Source organism: Pseudophryne corroboree, chromosome 4, assembly GCF_028390025.1.
Source record: "Pseudophryne corroboree isolate aPseCor3 chromosome 4, aPseCor3.hap2, whole genome shotgun sequence".
Lineage (NCBI taxonomy): Eukaryota > Metazoa > Chordata > Amphibia > Anura > Myobatrachidae > Pseudophryne > Pseudophryne corroboree.
This window is the reverse complement of record NC_086447.1, coordinates 187,900,267-187,921,113: the sequence shown is the minus strand read 5'-3', so window position 1 is coordinate 187,921,113 and position 20,847 is coordinate 187,900,267. Positions and strand designations below refer to the sequence as shown.

The 20,847-nt window shown below is 46.9% G+C and overlaps 1 protein-coding gene across 1 annotated transcript in view; it reads right to left on the bottom strand.

Annotated features, from left to right (window-relative positions):
• LOC134911243 (vesicle-associated membrane protein 1-like) overlaps positions 1–20,506 on the bottom strand; it is a 90,015-nt gene extending 69,509 nt beyond the window's left edge. Inside the window, exons 1-2 of the mRNA XM_063919542.1 lie at positions 20,404–20,506; positions 7,222–7,294 (exon numbers count right to left, since the gene is read on the bottom strand). Coding sequence (XP_063775612.1) covers positions 7,222–7,294; positions 20,404–20,405 — 75 coding nt within the window. The 5' untranslated portion in view covers positions 20,406–20,506. The remainder of the gene's footprint in view (positions 1–7,221; positions 7,295–20,403) is intronic.
• Between the last annotated feature and the right edge of the window lie 341 nt (positions 20,507–20,847).

Here is a 20,847-nt window from a genome sequence, read left to right as displayed (position 1 = left end):
GGCAGGGGTGTATCTAGGGGTCCGAGCGCCCCTGGCAAAGTAAGGGTCTGGTGCCCCCACCCCACCCCCTACACACATTTGAAATAAGGTGCGAGTATTGGAAATGGGGCATGGTCTTGTGGGGGATGGGGCGTGGACACAATAGTACTTCCAATTCAAATTATGACACACAGTAGTGTCCCTGATTCACATTACACCGTACAGTAGTGTCTCGTATTCACGTTACACCATCCCTCCCCCCTAACCCTAACCCACCTTTCCCACAGACTGACCCTAACACCCCCCCCCCCCCCAGCCTCTTCAGTGGTGCCTAACCCTAACCCACCCTTCCTAATCTCCCTCCCTGCAGCCTAACCCTCCCACCCTCACAGCCTAACCCTAACCCTCCCACACGGCTGGCCAGTGGAGACTTTGGCACCAACTCGATCCGGATTTTGGCATTCTGCATCGTTATCTATGTTGGGATGCCAGCATCAGCATTCCGAGCAGTTTCTGGATGCTGGCGTCGGCTTTCCGACCGCCAGGATGCCAAACGCCTTAATGTCTCATATGTCACCCCTGCCTGAACTTCCTCCTTCCCTTACTTACCCCCTTGCACCTCTCATGCCCCCTGTTCCTCTTTAGCCCTGTAGTTTTCAGTCCCTCTTTCCATCTCTCAGTCTCACCCCCCCGCATCTCTCACTCCCTCCCTCTATCACCCATGTACCTCACTCTCTCCTTCCATCTCTCACATCACACCTGTACCTCACTCCCACCTTCCATCTCCCACACCTCTTCTTCACTCCCACCTTCCGTCTCCCCTGCACCTCGCTCCCACCTTCCATCTCCCCTGCACCTCGCTCCCACCTTCCATCTCCCCTGCACCTCGCTCCCACCTTCCATTTCTCAAACCTCGTTTTCACTCCCACCTTCCGTCTCCGTTGCACCTCGCTCCCACCTTCCATCTCCCCTGCACCTCGCTCCCACCTTCCATTTCTCAAACCTCGTTTTCACTCCCACCTTCCGTCTCCCCTGCACCTTGCTCCCACCTTCCATTTCCCCTGCACCTCGCTCCCACCTTCCATCTCCCCTGCACCTCGCTCCCACCTTCCATCTCTCACATCTCTTCTTCACTCATACCTTCCGTCTCCCCTGCACCTCACTCCCACCTTCCATCTCCCCTGCACCTCGCTCTCACCTTCCATCTCCCCTGTACCTCACTCCCACCTTCCATCTCTCACACCTCTTCTTCACTCCCAACTTCCGTCTCCCCTGCACCTCGCTCCTACCTTCTATCTCCCCTGCACCTCGCTCCCACCTTCCGTCCCCCTATACCTCACTCCCACCTTCCATCTCTCACACCTCTTCTACACTCCCACCTTCCGTCTCCCCTGCACCTTGCTCTCACCTTCCATCTCCCCTGTACCTCACTCCCACCTTCCATCTCTCACACCTCTTCTTCACTCCCACCTTCCGTCTCCCCTGCACCTCGCTCCCACCTTCCATCTCCCCTGCAGCTCGCTCCCACCTTCCATCTCTCACACCTCTTCTTCACTCCCACCTTCCGTCTCCCCTGCACCTCGCTCCCACCTTCCATCTCTCGCACCTCTTCTTCACTCCCACCTTCCGTCTCCCCTGCACCTCGCTCCCACTTTCTATCTCCCTTGCACTCACTCCCACCTTCCATGTCTCCCACCTGCACCTCGCTCCCACCTTCCGTCTCCCCTGCACCTCGCTCCCACCTTCCATCTCCCCTGCACCTCGCTCCCACCTTCCATTTCTCAAACCTCATTTTCACTCCCACCTTCCGACTCCCCTGCACCTCGCTCCCACCTTCCATCTCCCCTGCACCTCGCTCCCACCTTCCATCTCTCACATCTCTTCTTCACTCCCACCTTCCGTCTCCCCTGCACCTCGCTTCCACCTTCTATCTCTCACATCTCTTCTTCACTCCCACCTTCCATCTCCCCTGCACCTCGCTCCCACTTTCTATCTCCCCTACACCTCACTCCCACCTTCCATGTCTCACACCTGCACCTCGCTCCCACCTTCCATCTCCGCTGCACCTCGCTCTCACCTTCTGTCTCCCCTGTACCTCACTCCCACCTTCCATCTCTCACACCTCTTATTCACTCCCACCTTCCATCTCCCCTGCACCTCGCTCTCACCTTCTGTCTCCCCTGTACCTCACTCCCACCTTCCATCTCTCACACCTCTTCTTCACTCCCACCTTCCGTCTCCCCTGCACCTCGCTCCCACCTTCTATCTCCCCTGCACCAGGCTCCCACCTTCCGTCTCCCCTGTACCTCACTCCCACCTTCCATTTCTCAAACCTCGTTTTTACTCCCACCTTCCGTCTCCCCTGCACCTCGCTCCCACCTTCTATCTTTCCTGCACCTCGCGCCCACCTTCCATCTCTCACACCTCTTCTTCACTCCCACCTTCTATCTCCCCTACACCTCGCTCCCACCTTCCGTCTCCCCTACACCTCACTCCCACCTTCCATGTCTCACACTTGCACCTTGGTCCCAGCTTCCATCTCCCCTGCACTTCACTCCCACCTTCCATCTCCCCTGCACCTCACTCCCACTTTCCATCTCTCACACCTGCACCTTGCTCCCTCAGATTATTTCCCGCTAGTCCAGGGATCCCCTTCCTCTCAGACACATTATCTCCCTTACACAGAATAGCCCCCTCCTCCCAATATAGAAGATTCCCCCATCCCCCTGAGACAGATCTCCCCCTATCAGGCAGTACAGCTCACACACAGAACCTTCTCCTGGTATGCGGTGTCCGCTTCCATTGGCAGGTTAGGAATCACGGCGGAAAGTGTCACAGTGGGAGCCGGGAAGAGATGGTACCCGCACATTGTGACTGCATAGTGTGTATTATGTGGAATTAGTCAGCAAGTGCTGGCCAGGGCTGGTTCTATAATAAATATTTGTGCAGTGTCTGACTAGGCATGTTGGGGGTGCCCAACATCAGGGTGTGCCTGTGCACACATGCCACCCACCGTGTGCATGCCTAAGCCCCCTCGCCCATAGCAGAGCAATTAGCCCCCTGAGCCCCACCTCCCCATGTGTCTCTGCCTCATGCCCTACCCCCTAATAGTAGTGTAATCAGCTGCTCCTACACCCCCATGTCTCCCCCCAATAACAGTGTCATATTCCCCTGTGCCCCCACTTTTCATAGTTCTCCCCCTCATAGCAGTGTCATTACCCCCTTCCCCCACTCTCCATAGGTCTCCCACTCCTACATAGCAGTGTCATCACCCCCTTCCCCCACTCCCCATAGGTCTCCCACATAGCAGTGTCATTACCCCCTTCCCCCACTCCCCATAGGTCTCCCACATAGCAGTGTCATTACCCCCTTCCCCCACTCCCCATAGGTCTCCCACATAGCAGTGTCATTACCACCTTCCCCCACTCCTCATAGGTCTCCCACTCCCCCATAGCAGTGTCATTACCTCCTTCCCCCACTCCCCATAGGTCTCCCACTCCCACATAGCAGTGTCATTACCCCCTTCCCCAACTTCCCATAGGTCTCCCACTCCCACATAGCAGTGTCATTACCCCCTTCCCCCACTCTCCATAGGTCTCCCACATAGTGTCATTACCCCCTTCCCCCACTCCCCATAGGTCTCCCACATAGCAGTGTCATTACCCCCCTTCCCCCACTCCCCATAGGTCTCCCACATAGCAGTGTCATTACCCCCTTCCCCCACTCCCCATAGGTCTCCCACATAGCAGTGTCATTACCCCTTCCCCCACTCCCCATAGGTCTCCCACATAGCAGTGTCATTACCCCCTTCCCCCACTCCCCATAGGTCTCCCACTCCCACATAGCAGTGTCATTACCCTCTTCCCCCACTCCCCATAGGTCTCCCACATAGCAGTGTCATTACCCCCTTCCCCCACTCCTCATAGGTCTCCCACTCCCCCATAGCAGTGTCATTACCCCCTTCCCCCACTCCCCATAGGTCTCCCACTCCCACATAGCAGTGTCATTACCCCCTTCCCCAACTCCCCATAGGTCTCCCTCTCCCACATAGCAGTGTCATTACCCCCTTCCCCCACTCCCCATAGGTCTCCCACATAGCAGTGTCATTACCCCCTTCCCCCACTCCCCATAGGTCTCCCACATAGCAGTGTCATTACCCCCTTCCCCCACTCCTCATAGGTCTCCCACTCCCCCATAGCAGTGTCATTACCCCCTTCCCCCACTCCCCATAGGTCTTCCACATAGCAGTGTCATTACCCCCTTCCCCCACTCCCCATAGGTCTCCCACATAGCAGTGTCATTACCCCCTTCCCCCACTCCTCATAGGTCTCCCACTCCCCCATAGCAGTGTCATTACCCCCTTCCCCCACTCCCCATAGGTCTCCCACATAGCAGTGTCATTACCCCTTCCCCCACTCCCCATAGGTCTCCCACATAGCAGTGTCATTACCCCCTTCCCCCACTCCCCATAGGTCTCCCACTCCCACATAGCAGTGTCATTACCCTCTTCCCCCACTCCCCATAGGTCTCCCACATAGCAGTGTCATTACCCCCTTCCCCCACTCCTCATAGGTCTCCCACTCCCCCATAGCAGTGTCATTACCCCCTTCCCCCACTCCCCATAGGTCTCCCACTCCCACATAGCAGTGTCATTACCCCCTTCCCCCACTCCTCATAGGTCTCCCACTCCCCCATAGCAGTGTCATTACCCCCTTCCCCCACTCCCCATAGGTCTCCCACTCCCACATAGCAGTGTCATTACCCCCTTCCCCCACTCCTCATAGGTCTCCCACTCCCCCATAGCAGTGCCATTACCCCCTTCCCCCACTCCCCTTAGGTCTCCCACATAGCAGTGTCATTACCCCCTTCCCCCACTCCCCATAGGTCTCCCACATAGCAGTGTCATTACCCCCTTCCCCCACTCCTCATAGGTCTCCCACTCCCCCATAGCAGTGTCATTACCCCCTTCCCCCACTCCCCATAGGTCTCCCACATAGCAGTGTCATTACCCCCTTCCCCCACTCCCCATAGGTCTCCCACATAGCAGTGTCATTACCCCCTTCCCCCACTCCTCATAGGTCTCCCACTCCCCCATAGCAGTGCCATTACCCCCTTCCCCCACTCCCCATAGGTCTCCCACATAGCAGTGTCATTACCCCCTTCCCCCACTCCCCATAGGTCTCCCACATAGCAGTGTCATTACCCCCTTCCCCCACTCCCCATAGGTCTCCCACATAGCAGTGTCATTAGCCCCTTCCCCCACTCCCCATAGGTCTCCCACATAGCAGTGTCATTACCCCCTTCCCGCACTCCCCATAGGTCTCCCACTCCCACATAGCAGTGTCATTACCCCCCTTCACCCACTCCTCATAGGTCCCCCCCCCATAGCAGTGTAATTAGCCACCCTCCCTCTCCTCATAAGTCCCCCGTTGCCCCATCCATATCTTACCTTTGTGCTGTGATGCTGCAGTGCGGGGGCAGGGTCCTGCTCCGCAGGCTCAGTGCCCGGCTTCCTCTGCAGCTGCCATCTGTGCTCAGCCACAGGGCAGGCAGAAAGTGAAAGTAAAGTCACTTCCTGCCTGTGTGAGCAGAGATCCGGCTCTGTGTGCTGCTGCTGCTGCAGCCTCCGTCCTAAAGGGCCCCATACACTAGAACGATAATGCCCGATTTCGCCCCAATTCGGGCCTATATATTGGGTGAAATTGGACATTTTCGTTGTGCTTTACAGTACACCCGATCCGATCCGATGCACATTCCCGTAAGCATCGGATCGGATCACCCTAGATCCGACATATCACAAGTGCATGTCGGACGCCGCAGGAATGGCTGGGATAGTAAAAGATACATCGTATGCAAAAGGACCGCATACGATGTATCTTTTACTATCCTGCCGCCCGGGAGGCTGCCGGGAGGTTGAAGGGAAATCCTAGACGAGATGACGGACCGTCATGTCGTATAAGTGTATGGGGCCCTTAACTCTCCTCTCTCCTCCTGGCTGGCTGCGATAACACAGCTGGCACTAGCCTTGGGAACGGATGCCCCTGGGCATTCCAGTTGCCCTAGACATTTGCCTATAATGCCTATTGGCTAGGGCCAGCTCTGGGTGAGAGTGTGTTACTGCCGGTGTCCGTCAGCACCGCACTGCACTAGTGATCAGACTAGTGTCCAGCAGCACCGCACTTGTAATCAGACTCAAAATAAACTACAGCTCCCAGCAGCCCTTGCTGCCAGGAGCTCCCAGCAACAAGGGCTGCTGGGAGCTGTAGTTTATTTTGAGTCTGATTACAAGTGCGGTGCTGCCGGACACTAGTCTGATCACTAGTGCAGTGCGGTGCTGACGGACACCGGCGCCGTGCCGGCAGTAACACTCTCACCAGGTACAATCTGACAGTACTACTCTTCTACCCTTTGGCTGCGGGTGGCACCGCCAGGCGGCGCCCCCTCCTTGCCTGGCGCCCCTGGCGAGTGCCATCCTGGCCAATGGGTAGATACACCCCTGCTGACAGGATAGACCATGCATTGCAGCTACGGTACCGCAGAAAATGTACAGCATACTCGCCTACCTGACCCTCTCCATGAGGGAGAAAATGCTCTGTTCCTGGACTTTCCTGGTAATGTATGATTGCCATCACCTGTGGTGAAACACCTTTCTTATCAATTAACTAGCTCACCACAGGTGATGGCAATCATACATTACCAGGAAAGTCCAGGAACAGAGCATTTTCTCCCTCATGGAGAGGGTCAGGTAGGCAAGTATGATGTACAGGTATGCTCAGGCTGCACTGCTGACTGGTGCTGATTGTAGTGGCTGGTGTTTTGTGACAGACCGAGTGGGACCAATGAGAAGGGGAGCGGATGAGGAAGAGGAGGTGCCACACCCCTCCCCTTACATGAAAGTGCCCCGCTCCCCGGCTATATTCACTATCATTGTTACTGTAGTCACAGAGAGTGTCAGAGTGCAATACGCTTCTGAGAGTCCGGCAGTGGATGAGCACTGCTAAGGGGTGTACTCAGTGAGAACTACTATGTCATTCTACCCCCTGTCGCGGGTGGCATTGCCGGGCGGCGCCTTCCCCCCCTTGACTGGCGCCCCTGGCAAATGCCATCCTGGCCAATATGAAGATACACCCCTGGGTCTGGGACCCTGCCTTAGAGGTTCTACACACTTACTAGATACTGAAAAGTAATCCCACAGGTTTATAAAATGACTGTACATACATGTAATGGAGGGTTGTCACTTACCTCATTGACTTGGGCCTGTGTTTGAAGCAGTTTGCGGTTGCTACTACTTGGGGGGACGCCTGCTGCACCTGACCTGAAAAAACAAATATTATTTATTTCAAGAATGGCTGCATACACAATTTCTCAACTGAACTGTTCTCAATTTCTCAACAGCGGAACTGTTCAGCATACAAAATGAACACGTCACACCAAAGTTTTATGATTGAAAAGACAACAGCCCATCAGAATACTGTAATTCTAAATAATAACTATTGTTTTCCAAATCCAGAAAAGAAGAGAAAAACCTAAACAATTGTAAATTTTTCCTGACCTGAAAAAAATTACAAATATTCCTTCCTGGAACCAAAGTGGCAGCTGGGCTTCATCATGCACGTACACTTGTCAGTCTCCTGAAATTCCACTCCTTATCTTTTAAATGTGTGCGTGAAATTAGTACTATGTTACGTTCCTGTTGTTATTAATACTAGCGTTTTCCTGTGGCTTTGCTCGTGTGGATGTCTATTATTGCTCAGTGGAACTAATTTTACAAAGACAATAGTGACATCTAGTATTGTGATATATATTTTAAATTGTAAACATTGATCACAACATTTCTTTGTAAACAATATTTGCAGTTTTTCCTTCAAGGGTAGACAAAATAAGATGCTATGTGCTACTAACTTGTGAGCAAGTCACGTAAAGCTGCCCATGGGAGAAGCAGCTGCTCCTGAGATCTACACCTGCAGCCCTGAGCATTTTTGGGGGGGTGCAATATGGTATCTGGATGGTAGGTCAACAGTACTTAGGTCAACAGTCAATAGGTCAACCACTATTGGTTGACATAGGCAAAGTCAACATGGGAAAAAGGTCGACACTGGACATGTTGACACATGAAAATGTAGACATTACTTTTTTGACACATTTTTAACCTTTTCATACTTTACCATCCACGTGGTCTACGATGGGGAATAGTAACGAAAGCTAGCCATGCAAGGGGACGGAGTGCACTGACTGTGGTTCCTGGTCATGTTATGCAAAAAAACAACAGCAAAAACAAAAAAAATCTCATGTTGACCTTTTCATGTGTTGACCTGTCATGTGTCATCCATTTCACTGTCTGAACCTTTACCTATGTCCTATTTTTTTGTCGACCTTATCTATCACAACCGATTGATCCATAACCGTGCAATATATGTATGTATTGTATATAATCGTGGCAGTAGAGGTACTTTGCCACCTGGAAATAGCCCTAGGGAATTAATACTGGCTTGTGCTGCTGATAGAGTGGCTGGTGGAAGCCACTTACAGGGGGAGGGGAATGGATGGGAAGTGTGGAAGAACCGGGTTCCCATCCATTGGGCTCAGAACAGGTCTTGTGAATTTCTCAGCCCAGGATGCTGTTTCATCAGTCAGCACCTGGCTGCTGGGTTTAAAGTCTTTCCCACAAGTCAGAGCTCCTGATGGCAGTTTTGCATGCGATAGGCCTGCTAGGGACAGTGGTATCCGGAAGACTGGAGCACTAGTGTCAGGATGCTGGGACCTGAAGTGTTCCTTATTAAAGGAAAGAGAGTGGGGCAGGGCCTAACCTCCCTGGCTGTTTATACTAGACACAGTGATTTATGATTTATGTTTAACCTTGTAACTTTGTACTCTCTTGTTGTTTTTTTTAACAAGCCTTAAATTGTTTGCAAGACTCCTGTTACAATATGTATACAGCTATAGTCATTTTGAAATGTATTTCCTTTATTGCTTCTCTCCCTGGTGTCACATTGAGCTCATACATACCTCAGTTTCTTTATAGGTCATTAAGCTATATAACAGTATATATAATGTAGTCCGTAAATGGGATGTAGTCTGTAATTGGGCGCTGCGGAACCCTTGTGTCACCATATAAAGGATAATAATAATAATAATTATAACAGTAAAAAACGCCATCCAAATGCATCCAGTAGTTTTTGTGTGATGACAGAACGAACAGACACACATACACATAGACAAATTCTGAATGTTTTTTTTCATCTCCATAGTTCCTAGAATAACATTTCTCCCAAAAAATGCTATGTACAAACACAACCCATACAGTTGTATAATATGTTAATATTATTATTATTATTATTATTATTATTATTATGATTCTGGCTTCCCCCTCTTGGAAGGGAGTAGTTTTGTCAGCACAGTGGGCGGCTTGGCACGGCTTTTTTTTAAATTGTGAATATTTTTAATGTGTTGTTTCACACTGTTAATCACACTATCTTCACCTATATTTTTGCCTCACACTACAGTCACAATATTCTCTGTAGCATTGAACTCTTCATTCTCTTTCTTTCACTTCTCTTTTCCTCAAATTATTTCCTATAAACATGGTGCTATAACCCTGTTATACAGCAGTTAGGTTTGAGTTATTTGTATTCATTGTACCCCTTTAGATACTACAATATTGAATTTATTTTCATCACAGCTGTATTTATGTAAGGTAGGGGCATTTGTATTTCTTTGTTTTAAGCTTCTGTGGTCTTGATACTTACGATAGTGCTAGTTGTTACATTTTAAATTTGAGAATATAGGTTATGCGCGGTATTCAGTTAGCTGCGGTTATTTTCCATGGCTAATGAATTCACCAGGAGCCATCTAATTACCGGCACTTATCGGGATTATGTGGTACACAAAGCATAATCCCCAATAACCATCCCTCATAGCCGGCGGTAGCACATGGGTCCGGGAAACTTATTCCAGATCCCACGTGTTTTTGGACAAAAACAGGACACTTATGAATGCTAAAAACGGGCTATAATTGGATAGCCCAATAATGACCAATGACTGAGGGGCTAATTCAGACTTGATCGCTGCTGTGCATTTTTGCACAGCGGGCAATTAGGTCTGAACTGTGTATGCGCAGGTGGCGCAGCGCGCCGACGCATGCCAGAGATGTGTTTGGCATCTCAGCCCAGCGATCGCCTCTGCCTGGTTGACAGGCAGAGGCATTCGCTGGGCGGGAGGGGACGGGCCGGCAGTGTTAGGCCGCCATTTTGGAGGCACGGTCAGGGCAATGCGGGGGGGGGGGGGGGTGGCAGCTGCATGACGTTACACGCAGCCGCTGCGGCCCGGAGAGCAACGGGTAGCTTCCTGCCAGCGCACAGAAGCTGCGCTGGTAGGGAGCTACTCTTCAGATACAAAAGCATCGCCGCTGTGCAATGCTTATGTACCTGTGCTGGGGGGGGGGGGGGCAGTGCCAGATGTGCAAGGCGGACTAGCCCTGTGCTGGGCATCCCATCACATGTCTGTGAAAGTGATCGTAGATGTGCTAAATTTAGCACATCTACGATCAAGTCTGAATTACCCCCTAGGATCGCGAGGTAAGCCTGTTAACATGGCTAACTGGATATATCCGAACATTTTATTAACTCCCTGAAAGTGTGCCCTAGCTAGGGAATAGTGTTCTGTTGCTCTTGTTTTTCTGTATGCATAGTTTACGCCTGAGAACACCTTTCCTTTCTGCATATTATTTTAAGTGGCATTAATGTTGGATTAATATCTTAGCTATGGGACTATACTGAATTGTATTTTAGACAACATTAAACAATTGTACTGATTATGAGATCTCCTGTGTTTTGAACTCATTTCCCATAAGTTCCCTTTTTTTTCACTCCAATTATACTGAATTCTATAATCATCAGCCCTGCATCCAACTAATAAATGTACCAGTTGTATACAGTATATGCCCTAATTATCTAGTTTTGAATATACATTCTAGATATCAGCATTTGGGTTTTGTTAGCAAGTAAAATCTGATTAAGCAGCGCAAGAATAAATTTGACACCAACAACTAACAGAAAATTAGCAGAATTCTTCACACATTTCCAGGTCCTCAAGATTGGTGATGAAAAGATCAGCTTAACCAGGTTTATTTTTGGTATGCAGCTAAAACACGTTCAGTCTGAATAAAGAAAAAAGACACAGTATTTGCAGGCGAGTATGATTATTCTGTACCTTAAGCAAGAGCTTTTCTGTGGTTTTTGGAAATAATTCTTGTTATTTTAAACACAGTGGTCAATGATTGGGTGTACACTTTCCAGTGCAATGAGCCGCCAACGCAAACCACCTGATAACTGTGTATACCATATATTTGTAGTGCTACTCATGTATTTCTTTCCATTGGCAGGCACTATAAATTTGAAGGTACATTATCAGCGGGCGACTACAAATTATAAACCTTCTACTATACGAACCTTGAATAGAGCTGCTCTGTACGAACATTTTTTTTCTGGCCAGTATACAGTATGTATCAATTGTGGGGTTTTAGACCAGACAATTATAATTCCTTGTTGTTGATCTTTGCACTAATAAGAAATTAGCAATCACCTGAATGTGTAAAAAAACAAAACACATGCAGGGACAGGGGCTCCAAAAGGACCCTATCCATGTGATGTGTAAGTAGTGAGGTGATCGTATTCTCAGTCACATCACTTCTGTTTTGTGCCTCTACAAGGCTACTGTGCACGTGTGGCGGCCATTGCCGGGGAGTGTCCCAGGGAATCCTCTCCCAGTATGTTTGGTGGAATGTAACCCATTCGCTACAGCTGCTATCGCAATCTTCATCTTGGCAGATCTGACAGCTTCTCAGCCCAATAGAAATCTGTGGAAGCTGCAGCAGAAATATCTTCAGTATCTGCAGCGCTGGATCCATCATACATTAAAGTGATACTAAATACTAAATATTTGTAGGTATCCCCTGAAAATGGGTGCTTTCAAGCATATGCCGCACATATTTAATGATTATTAAGTCCCTAAGAGATTGCAGATGGTATTATAACCATAATAGCCTATGGGCTACTTTAATGCATTCTTATGGGGAGGGATTCATGGGATCCTCAGGATCTCTGTGTATCACACTGATGCATGCACAGCCCCATGGTCATACATGTGCAGTACTCACTCCGAGACTGAACCTGGAAGCAAAGTGATAGTGCAAGCTATCACGTGCTTCCAACTCTTTGCTGGCATAGGCTGTCCCAGGAAAAAGGTACACAGGGATGCAGTAACACATACCAATCCCACACAGGGATGCAGTAACCAGGACCGTAACTAGGGGGGGGCCAAGGGGGCATGTGCCCCGGGTGCAGGATTTGAGGGGGGCGCCAAAGAGTTACAGAAGAGCAGGGTTCCCCCCCACACACACCGCCAGTGCTGTGACAGCAGACAGCTCCCGGGGCAGTGCCTCTGACCCACCTGTCTGTCCGCAGCTGGCTCTGACACTGTGCGGGTGAGCTCCAGTACCTGGGATCTTTCCTATGCCGGCTACTGTCTTAAACTTTTTTCTTTGCCATGCAGTGCTGCGACTAGCGTGCAGTGCACCATACAAGCTATGTGCACTGTGCTCCCAGTTAACAGTATCAACCTCCTCTTTGCCTCCCAGATGGGGGAAATTGATGTAGCTTACAGGGGGGTGTAGTATAGTGATGTAGTGTACCATATAGGGGATGTAGTGTAGTAATGTATTGCAGTATATAGAAACATAGAAACATAGAATTTGACGGCAGATAAGAACGACTTGGCCCATCTAGACTGCCCTTCTTTTTTTTTTTTTTTTTTTACCATATTTATATCTCAAACCTAATTTGATCCTTATTACTTTGTAAGGATATCCTTATAACCCTTGTTATATTTGAAAGTCTCTATCATGTCCCCATGGGCGGAGACAGAACTTTGTGGGCCCCATAGCAAAATTTTGAAGGGGCCCCTGTTCCAATGCTTCTAGAGAGACACCTCTCTGCAGGAATTGTTAATTTTATGCCACATAGTAGTGCCGGTGCCCTAGTTCATTTTCTGAACCATAGTAGAGCCTTAGTTAATATTATGCCCCATAGTAGTTTATTTTATGAACCATAATAGTGCCCTAGTTCACATTATGTTACATTGTAGGGCTGCCAATACATATTATGTAATACACTATCCCTAGTTTACATTATGACATACAGTGCCCTCAGTTCATATTATCCCACACTATAGTGCCTACACTTCATATCGTACCACATTACAGTGCCCCCATTTCATATAATTTAACACTATAATGCCCTCCAGTTCATTTTATACCGAATTACAACGAGCAGTTCCACTCTAGTATATTGCAGGCCTCAAAAAGTGTGTAAGGGCCCTTATGTATCTACCAATGGTGAAAAAATGTATATAACACATGTAACTGTTACAGGGAAGGGGGCCCCTCTCAGCTCTTGGACCCATAGCAGCTGCACTCCCTGCACCTATGGTAACTACACCCTTGCATGTCCCCCCTTTCCCTTCTCTGCTCCAAACTATACATATTAAGATTTCTTACTCTTTCTGGGTATGTTTTGTGATGTAGGCCATGCACCATTTTAGTTGCCCTTCTTTGTACAGTCTCTAATGTATTAATGTCCTTTTGAAGATATGGCCTCCAGAATTGAACACAGTATTCCAGATGAGGCCATACCAATGACCTATACAGTGGCATTATTACTTTCTTTCTGCTGCTGATTCCTCTGCCAATGCAGCCAAGCATCTGACTAGCCTTCCTTATTGCTTTGTTACAAAGCTTACCTGCCTTTAAGTCACCTGAAATAGTGTCGCCTAGATCCCTTTCCTTCTCAGTATAGTGCCATTAATACTATATTTAGCATTTGGGTTTTTGAGACCCAAATGCATGATTTTGCATTTTTTGGCAATAAACTGTAATTGCCACATTCTTGACTATTCCTCTAGTCTACCTAGATCCTCAATCATTTGTTTTACTCCACCTGGTGTGTCTACCTTGATATAGGGGCATGTAGTGCACTGATGTGGTGTAGCATGTAAGGGGATGTAGTGTAGTAATGTAGTGTAGCATATAGGGCAGGCATGTCCAAACTGCGGCCCTCCAGCTGTTGACAAACTACACATCCCAGCATGCCCTTACACAGCTTTAGCATTCTCTGACAGCAAAACTGTGTCAGGGCATGCTGGGATATGTAGTTTCACAACAGCTGGAGGGCCGCAGTTTGGACATGCCTGATATAGGGTATGTAGTGCAGTGCATAGGGGCATGTAGTATAATGATGTAGTTCAGCGTGTAAGGGATGTAGTATAATGATGTAGTGCAGTGGATACTGGAATGTAGTGCAGTGATGAAGTGTTATGATATAGTGCAATGTATGGAGACACACAGAGGAGCATGTAGTTGAACACGCTGGCGCTGCCGCATAGCGCTTTTGAGGCACATAGGGGAATACTGTCCAATAGTATCCACTTTTCTCAAAATTTTGATAATCTGATTATTTTAGTCTGGCAAGGTTTTTTTTTTGGGTGGGGTGGGGGGTGCGCCAAATTACTGCCTTGCCCCGGGTGATGAAAATCCTAGTTTCAGCCCTGCAGTAACACATACCGATCCCACACAGGGATACACTCTGGTCAATCACAGAGAGAAAAAAAAGATGCTCTGAGGAGGATAAAAAGTGAGGATGTCCCAAAAAATAGAACAGCAAAGATGAAAAGAAAAGAAAGCAATAGGAAGGATAATTCATAACAGTGCTACTCAAATGCAGTCCACGGGACTCACTAACAGTGCAAGTTTTCCATATTTCCTTGTTGGAGCATAGGCTATTATCTGTTTTAAGGAGTCAGTCATTATTCCATGTGTTTTCACAGAGAGAAATCATCAACATAGATTTTTCCAAACGCCGCCATTACAGTACAGATTTTAAGGAAATCAGTGCTTAAGTCCAGATGATTAAATACAATCAACGGTGGTACTACTGTACTTAAATCACCTGTGCTGAAATGTGGATATCCTTAAAAACTGGACTGTAATGGCAGAGTTTAAGGGGCAGACAAAATGGGCCAAATGGTTCATATCTGCCATCAAATTCTATGTTTCAAACTCTATGTTGCCTTGCCTCAACACATGATTTGGGAAAACTGCAGGGTTGAGGTTGAGACCCACTGATATAGTATATTTATAAGAGTGCTTTAGTATTTTACTATAGAATAACTAAGTTGCTCCCTGCTTGTATTTGATCCTCTGTTACATGTTGAGAACCCCTGCCCTAGATCAATACTAAAGCTTGCTACACACAGCACATTTGTGATCAGTAAGGTCCCAATATTGGCGCTACACACTAAGTGATATAGGGGCAGATGTATGATTAGGCCTTAGGCGGATTAGTGGGATCAGCGTTCTATGCACCTATACTACTTCTCCCCCATGTATTAAGGAGATGTGTCAAATGTGCCCCTGTCATTATTGGTGCTGCTATCTTTAAGACACGAATGTTCCACGAGCAGCAGCTATTGATGCAGACAGCCCATATACCACAGCACGGTCTCTGGCTGCGGTTGTTGCCATGCGTCAGGCTGCATGGGAGATCTCACGCAATACCCAGTGGAGCCAGCTGGACAGTGAGACATGGGTGTGGTATACAAGACCTACATTCAAGATCTACATTCACTAGGTCACCAGTCATAAGGTCAACCCCATATGGTAGACCGGCACAAGGTCGACATGGACAAAAGGTTTCATATGAAAGATCAACACTAGAAAAGGTCAACATGAAGAAAAGGTCAACAGGGTCAAAATGTCGACATGACAATGGTTGACACCCTTTTTCTACATTTTAGGGGTTAGTGTGGATAGGTTTTTCCATCTGGGACCACCACTTGTAGAAACGAGTCCCCTCATGGGTTTGCTTCGCTTGCCACGCTTCGGGCACAGTGTTATGATTTGTGGCATGGAAAAGTCCAAAAATATGAAAAAACAAAAAACATGTGCCCACCATTGTCATGTCGACCATATGAGCCCGTTGACTTTTTCCAGTGTTGACCTTTCATATGTTGACATTTTGTCCATATCGACCATTGTGCCTGTCGAGCATATGAGGTTGACCTAATGACTGTTGACCCATAGTCCGGATCCCGTGAGACACAGTGCATCAGCACTAGTCTGAGGCACTGTGGGCTCTGGCAAGGATCGCCGGTGGGAAGAGTTTTCATGACCCCACTCCGTCAAATAAGATTTTAAGTATATCCATGCTTGGCCACAGTTGACTTAATTAATACCTTGGTCAATTTATTTTAACCATCTTTGCTGAGCCATGGATATCTTTAAAACCTGAATCGTTAGGGTGCCCTGAGGATCACATTTGGTAACCTCTGGTATACAGGAGTAGTGTGTACCTAGCTTAACTAACACAGTTTCTTTATCAGAGTCTTGGGAATGTTCTGGCAGATGTCCCCTCTTTACATGCACAGATTTCAAATTCAGCGTAATAAACACAAATAGCTGGGGTGTCAGTCTCTAGGGATTACTGTGTGACATATTAATTAAACAGTTCTGCAGAAAGAGAAGTAACAGTTCTGCGTGTGAGAAAGAAGGGAATTCATAAGCTTAGCATTCTATATGCCCGGAAAATTGTCTATGTATTTTAATGATATTATACAATGCTATTCCTACACAGTAAAGATCGTTAAACATCAGAAAGGATTCTTTACAGATAATAGATTAAGGGGTCGAATTACTAAGGGCCTAATTCAGATCTGATCGCAGCTGCAAATTTGTTAGCTCATGGACTGAGAGAGTTAGATGTGGGTGGGGTGTGTTCAAACTGAAATCTAAATTGTAGTGTAAAAATAAAGCAGACAGTATTTACCCGGCACAGAAACAATATAACCCACCCAAATCTAACTCTCTCTGCACATGTTATATCTGCCCCACCTGCAGTGCACATGGTTTTGCCCATTAGCTAACAAATTTGCTGCTGCGATCAGATCTGAATTACCCCCTAAGCCTTGAACTGAGATAGAGTACCAAACAATGAGCTCCTGTCATGTCACAGGCTGGATTTGAAAAATAACAGGAGCTGGTTGGCTGGTACTTTATCTCCGTGCACTTTATCTTCATCTAAGGTTTAGTAAATAATAGACCCCTATATGAAGTGAGGGAATCTGCAAACACATACTGCAATTTAGATTTAGGCTAGGACCCAAGGTGTATTACAGGGACATAGAGTGAGCAGCGTACTGAGAATATCAACCCCAAGTATATAAATAATGACTGAAGTGATATTGGTATCAGCACTGAGTACAGGAATAATGACTGAAGTGATACTGGTATCAGCACTGAGTACAGGCATAATGACTGAAGTGATACTGGTATCAGCACTGAGTACAGGAATAATGACTGAGGTTATGCTGGTATCAGCACTGAGTATATGAAGAATGACTGAAATGATGCTGGTATCAGCACTGAGTACAGGAATGATGACTGAAGTGATGCTGGTATCAGCACTGAGTACAGGAATAATGACTGGAGTGATACTGGTATCAGCACCGAGTACAGGAATAATGAATACAGTGATGCTGGTATCAGCACGGAGTATCTAATGATTGGAGTGATGGTGATATCAGCACTGAGTACAGGAATAATGACTGAAGTGATGCTGGTATCAGCACTGAGTACAGGAATAATGACTGAAGTGATGCTGGCATCAGCACTGAGCACAGGAATAATTACTGAAGTTATGCTGGTATCAGCACTGAGTATATGAAGAATGACTGAAATGATGCTGGTATCAGCATGGAGTATATAATGATTGGAGTGATGGTGGTATCAGCACTGAGTACAGGAATAATAACTGAAGTGATACTGGTATCAGCACAGAGTACAGGAATAATGACTGAAGTGATGCTGGTATCAGAACTGAGTACAGGAATAATGACTGAAGTGATGCTGGTATCAGCACTGAGTGCAGGAATGATGACTGAAGTGATACTGGTATCTGCACTGAGTACAGGAATAATTACTGGAGTGATACTGGTATCACCACTGAGTACAGGAATAAAGACTGAAGTGATGCTGGTATCAGAACAGAGTACAGGAATAATGACTGAAGTGATACTGGTATCAGCACTGAGTACAGGAATAATGACTGGAGTGATACTGGTATCAGCACTGAGTGCAGGAATAATAACTGATGTGATGCTGGCATCAGCACTGAGTACAGGAATAATGACTGAAGTGATACTGGTATCAGCACTGAGTACAGGAATAATGACTGAAGTTATGCTGGTATCAGCACTGAATACAGGAATAATGACTGGAGTGATACTGGTATCAGCACTGAGTACAGGAATAATGACTGAAGTTATGCTGGTATCAACACTGAGTATATGAAGAATGACTGAAATGATGCTGGTATCAGCACTGAGTACAGGGATAATGAATAAAGTGATGCTGGTATCAGCATGGAGTATATTATGATTGGAGTGATGGTGGTATCAGCACTGAGTACAGGAATAATGACTGAAGTGATGCTGGTATCAGAAATGAGTACAGGAATAATGACTGAAGTGATGCTGGTATCAGCACTGAGTACAGGAATAATGACTGGAGTGATACTGGTATCAGCACTGAGTGCAGGAATAATGACTGATGTGATGCTGGTATCAGCATTGAGTACAGGAATAATGACTGAAGTGATGCTGGTATCAGCACTGAGTACAGGAATAATGAATAAAGTGATGCTGGTATCAGCACTGAGTACAGGAATAATGACTGAAATGATGCTGGTATCAGCACTGAGTACAGGGATAATGAATAAAGTGATGCTGGTATCAGCATGGAGTATATAATGATTGGAGTGATGGTGGTATCAGCACTGAGTACAGGAATAATGACTGAAGTGATGCTGGTATCAGAAATGAGTACAGGAATAATGACTGAAGTGATGCTGGTATCAGCACTGAGTACAGGAATAATGACTGGAGTGATACTGGTATCAGCACTGAGTGCAGGAATAATGACTGATGTTATGCTGGTATCAGCATTGAGTACAGGAATAATGACTGAAGTGATGCTGGTATCAGCACTGAGTACAGGAATGAGGACTGAAGTGATACTGGTATCAGCGCTGAGTACAGGAATAATGACTGAAGTTATGCTGGTATCAGCACTGAGTATATGAAGAATGACTGAAGTTATGCTGGTATCAGCACTGAGTACAGGAATGATGACTGAGGTGATACTGATATCAGCACTGAATACAGGAATAAGGACTGGAGTGATACTGGTATCACCACTGAGTGCAGGAATAATGACTGATGTTATGCTGGTATCAGCACTGAGTACAGGAATGATGACTGAAGTGATACTGGTATCAGCACTGAGTACAGGAATAATTACTGAAGTTATGCTGGTATCAGCACTGAGTATATGAAGAATGACTGAAGTGATACTGATATCAGCACTGAGTACAGGAATAATGACTGGAGTGATACTGGTATCACCACTGAGTGCAGGAATAATGACTGGAGTGATGCTGGTATCAGCACTGAGTACAGGAATAATGACTGGAGTGATACTGGTATCAGCACAGAGTACAGGAATAATGACTGAAGTGATGCTGGTATCAGAACTGAGTACAGGAATAATGACTGAAGTGATGCTGGTATCAGCACTGAGTACAGGAATAATGACTGGAGTGATACTGGTATCACCACTGAGTGCAGGAATAATGACTGGAGTGATGCTAGTATCAGCACTGAGTACAGGAATAATGACTGGAGTGATACTGGTATTAGCACTGAGTACATGAATAATGACTGAAGTTATGCTGGTATCAGCACTGAATACAGGAATAATGAATAAAGTGATGCTGGTATCAGCACGGAGTATATAATGATTGGAGTGATGGAGATATCAGCACTGAGTATATGAAGAATGACTGAAGTGATACTGGTATCAGAACTGAGTACAGGAATGACGACTGAAGTGATGCTGGTATCAGGACTGAGTACAGGAATAATGACTGAAGTGATGCTGGTATCAGCACAGAGTATATAATGATTGGAGTGATGCTGGTATCAGCACTGAGTACAGGAATAATGACTGAAGTCATGCTGGTATCAGCATGGAGTATATAATGATTGGAGTGATGGTGATATCATCACTGAGTAGCACAGAAACAGAGAATTTGACGGCAGAAAAGAAATACTTGGCTCATCTAGTCTGCCCTCAGAGTATATGTATAATAACTGGAGTGATGGTGGTATGTGCAATGAGTATATGTCAGTGAGGAGAGCTGGATCAGCAATGAGTACATGGACAGTATGGACAGAGGAGAACTGGTTCAGCACTGAGTATATGGACAGTAAGGAGAGAGTGTTTCAGCACTGAGTGAATGGACAGCTCCCGTTACTCACATGGCTGCTGCTGCTGCTCTCCGCAGATCTTGATCTTCTCTTCGTACGGAGGAGTGAATGTGGCAGGTTGCTGGTGTCGGTAGCAGCCAGGCTGGGGAGTGTCATAGACTGAGAGGAGGGGGGAGTTTAGACTGGGGATCCTGAGATCTTATCTACAGGTACGGACTTTATACAGACCTATTGTTAGGGTCAGGTAGGCACAAAATAAAACATGTACTGTATAGCCCAATTGTTAGGGTGAGATAAGCTCAGGGACTCAGAAACAAAGGAAAAAGACACTTACCTACTGAATATGATCACTGGAATATTTCAAGCTATACAAACTGGTAAATAAATCCCAGATGTTTTTTTTCCTAATGACTAAAGAGTCCATGAATATCTAACCCACATTCTGCCATAGCGGTTACATTACATACTGTATGTGTTCTGCAAAGCTTGCAATCT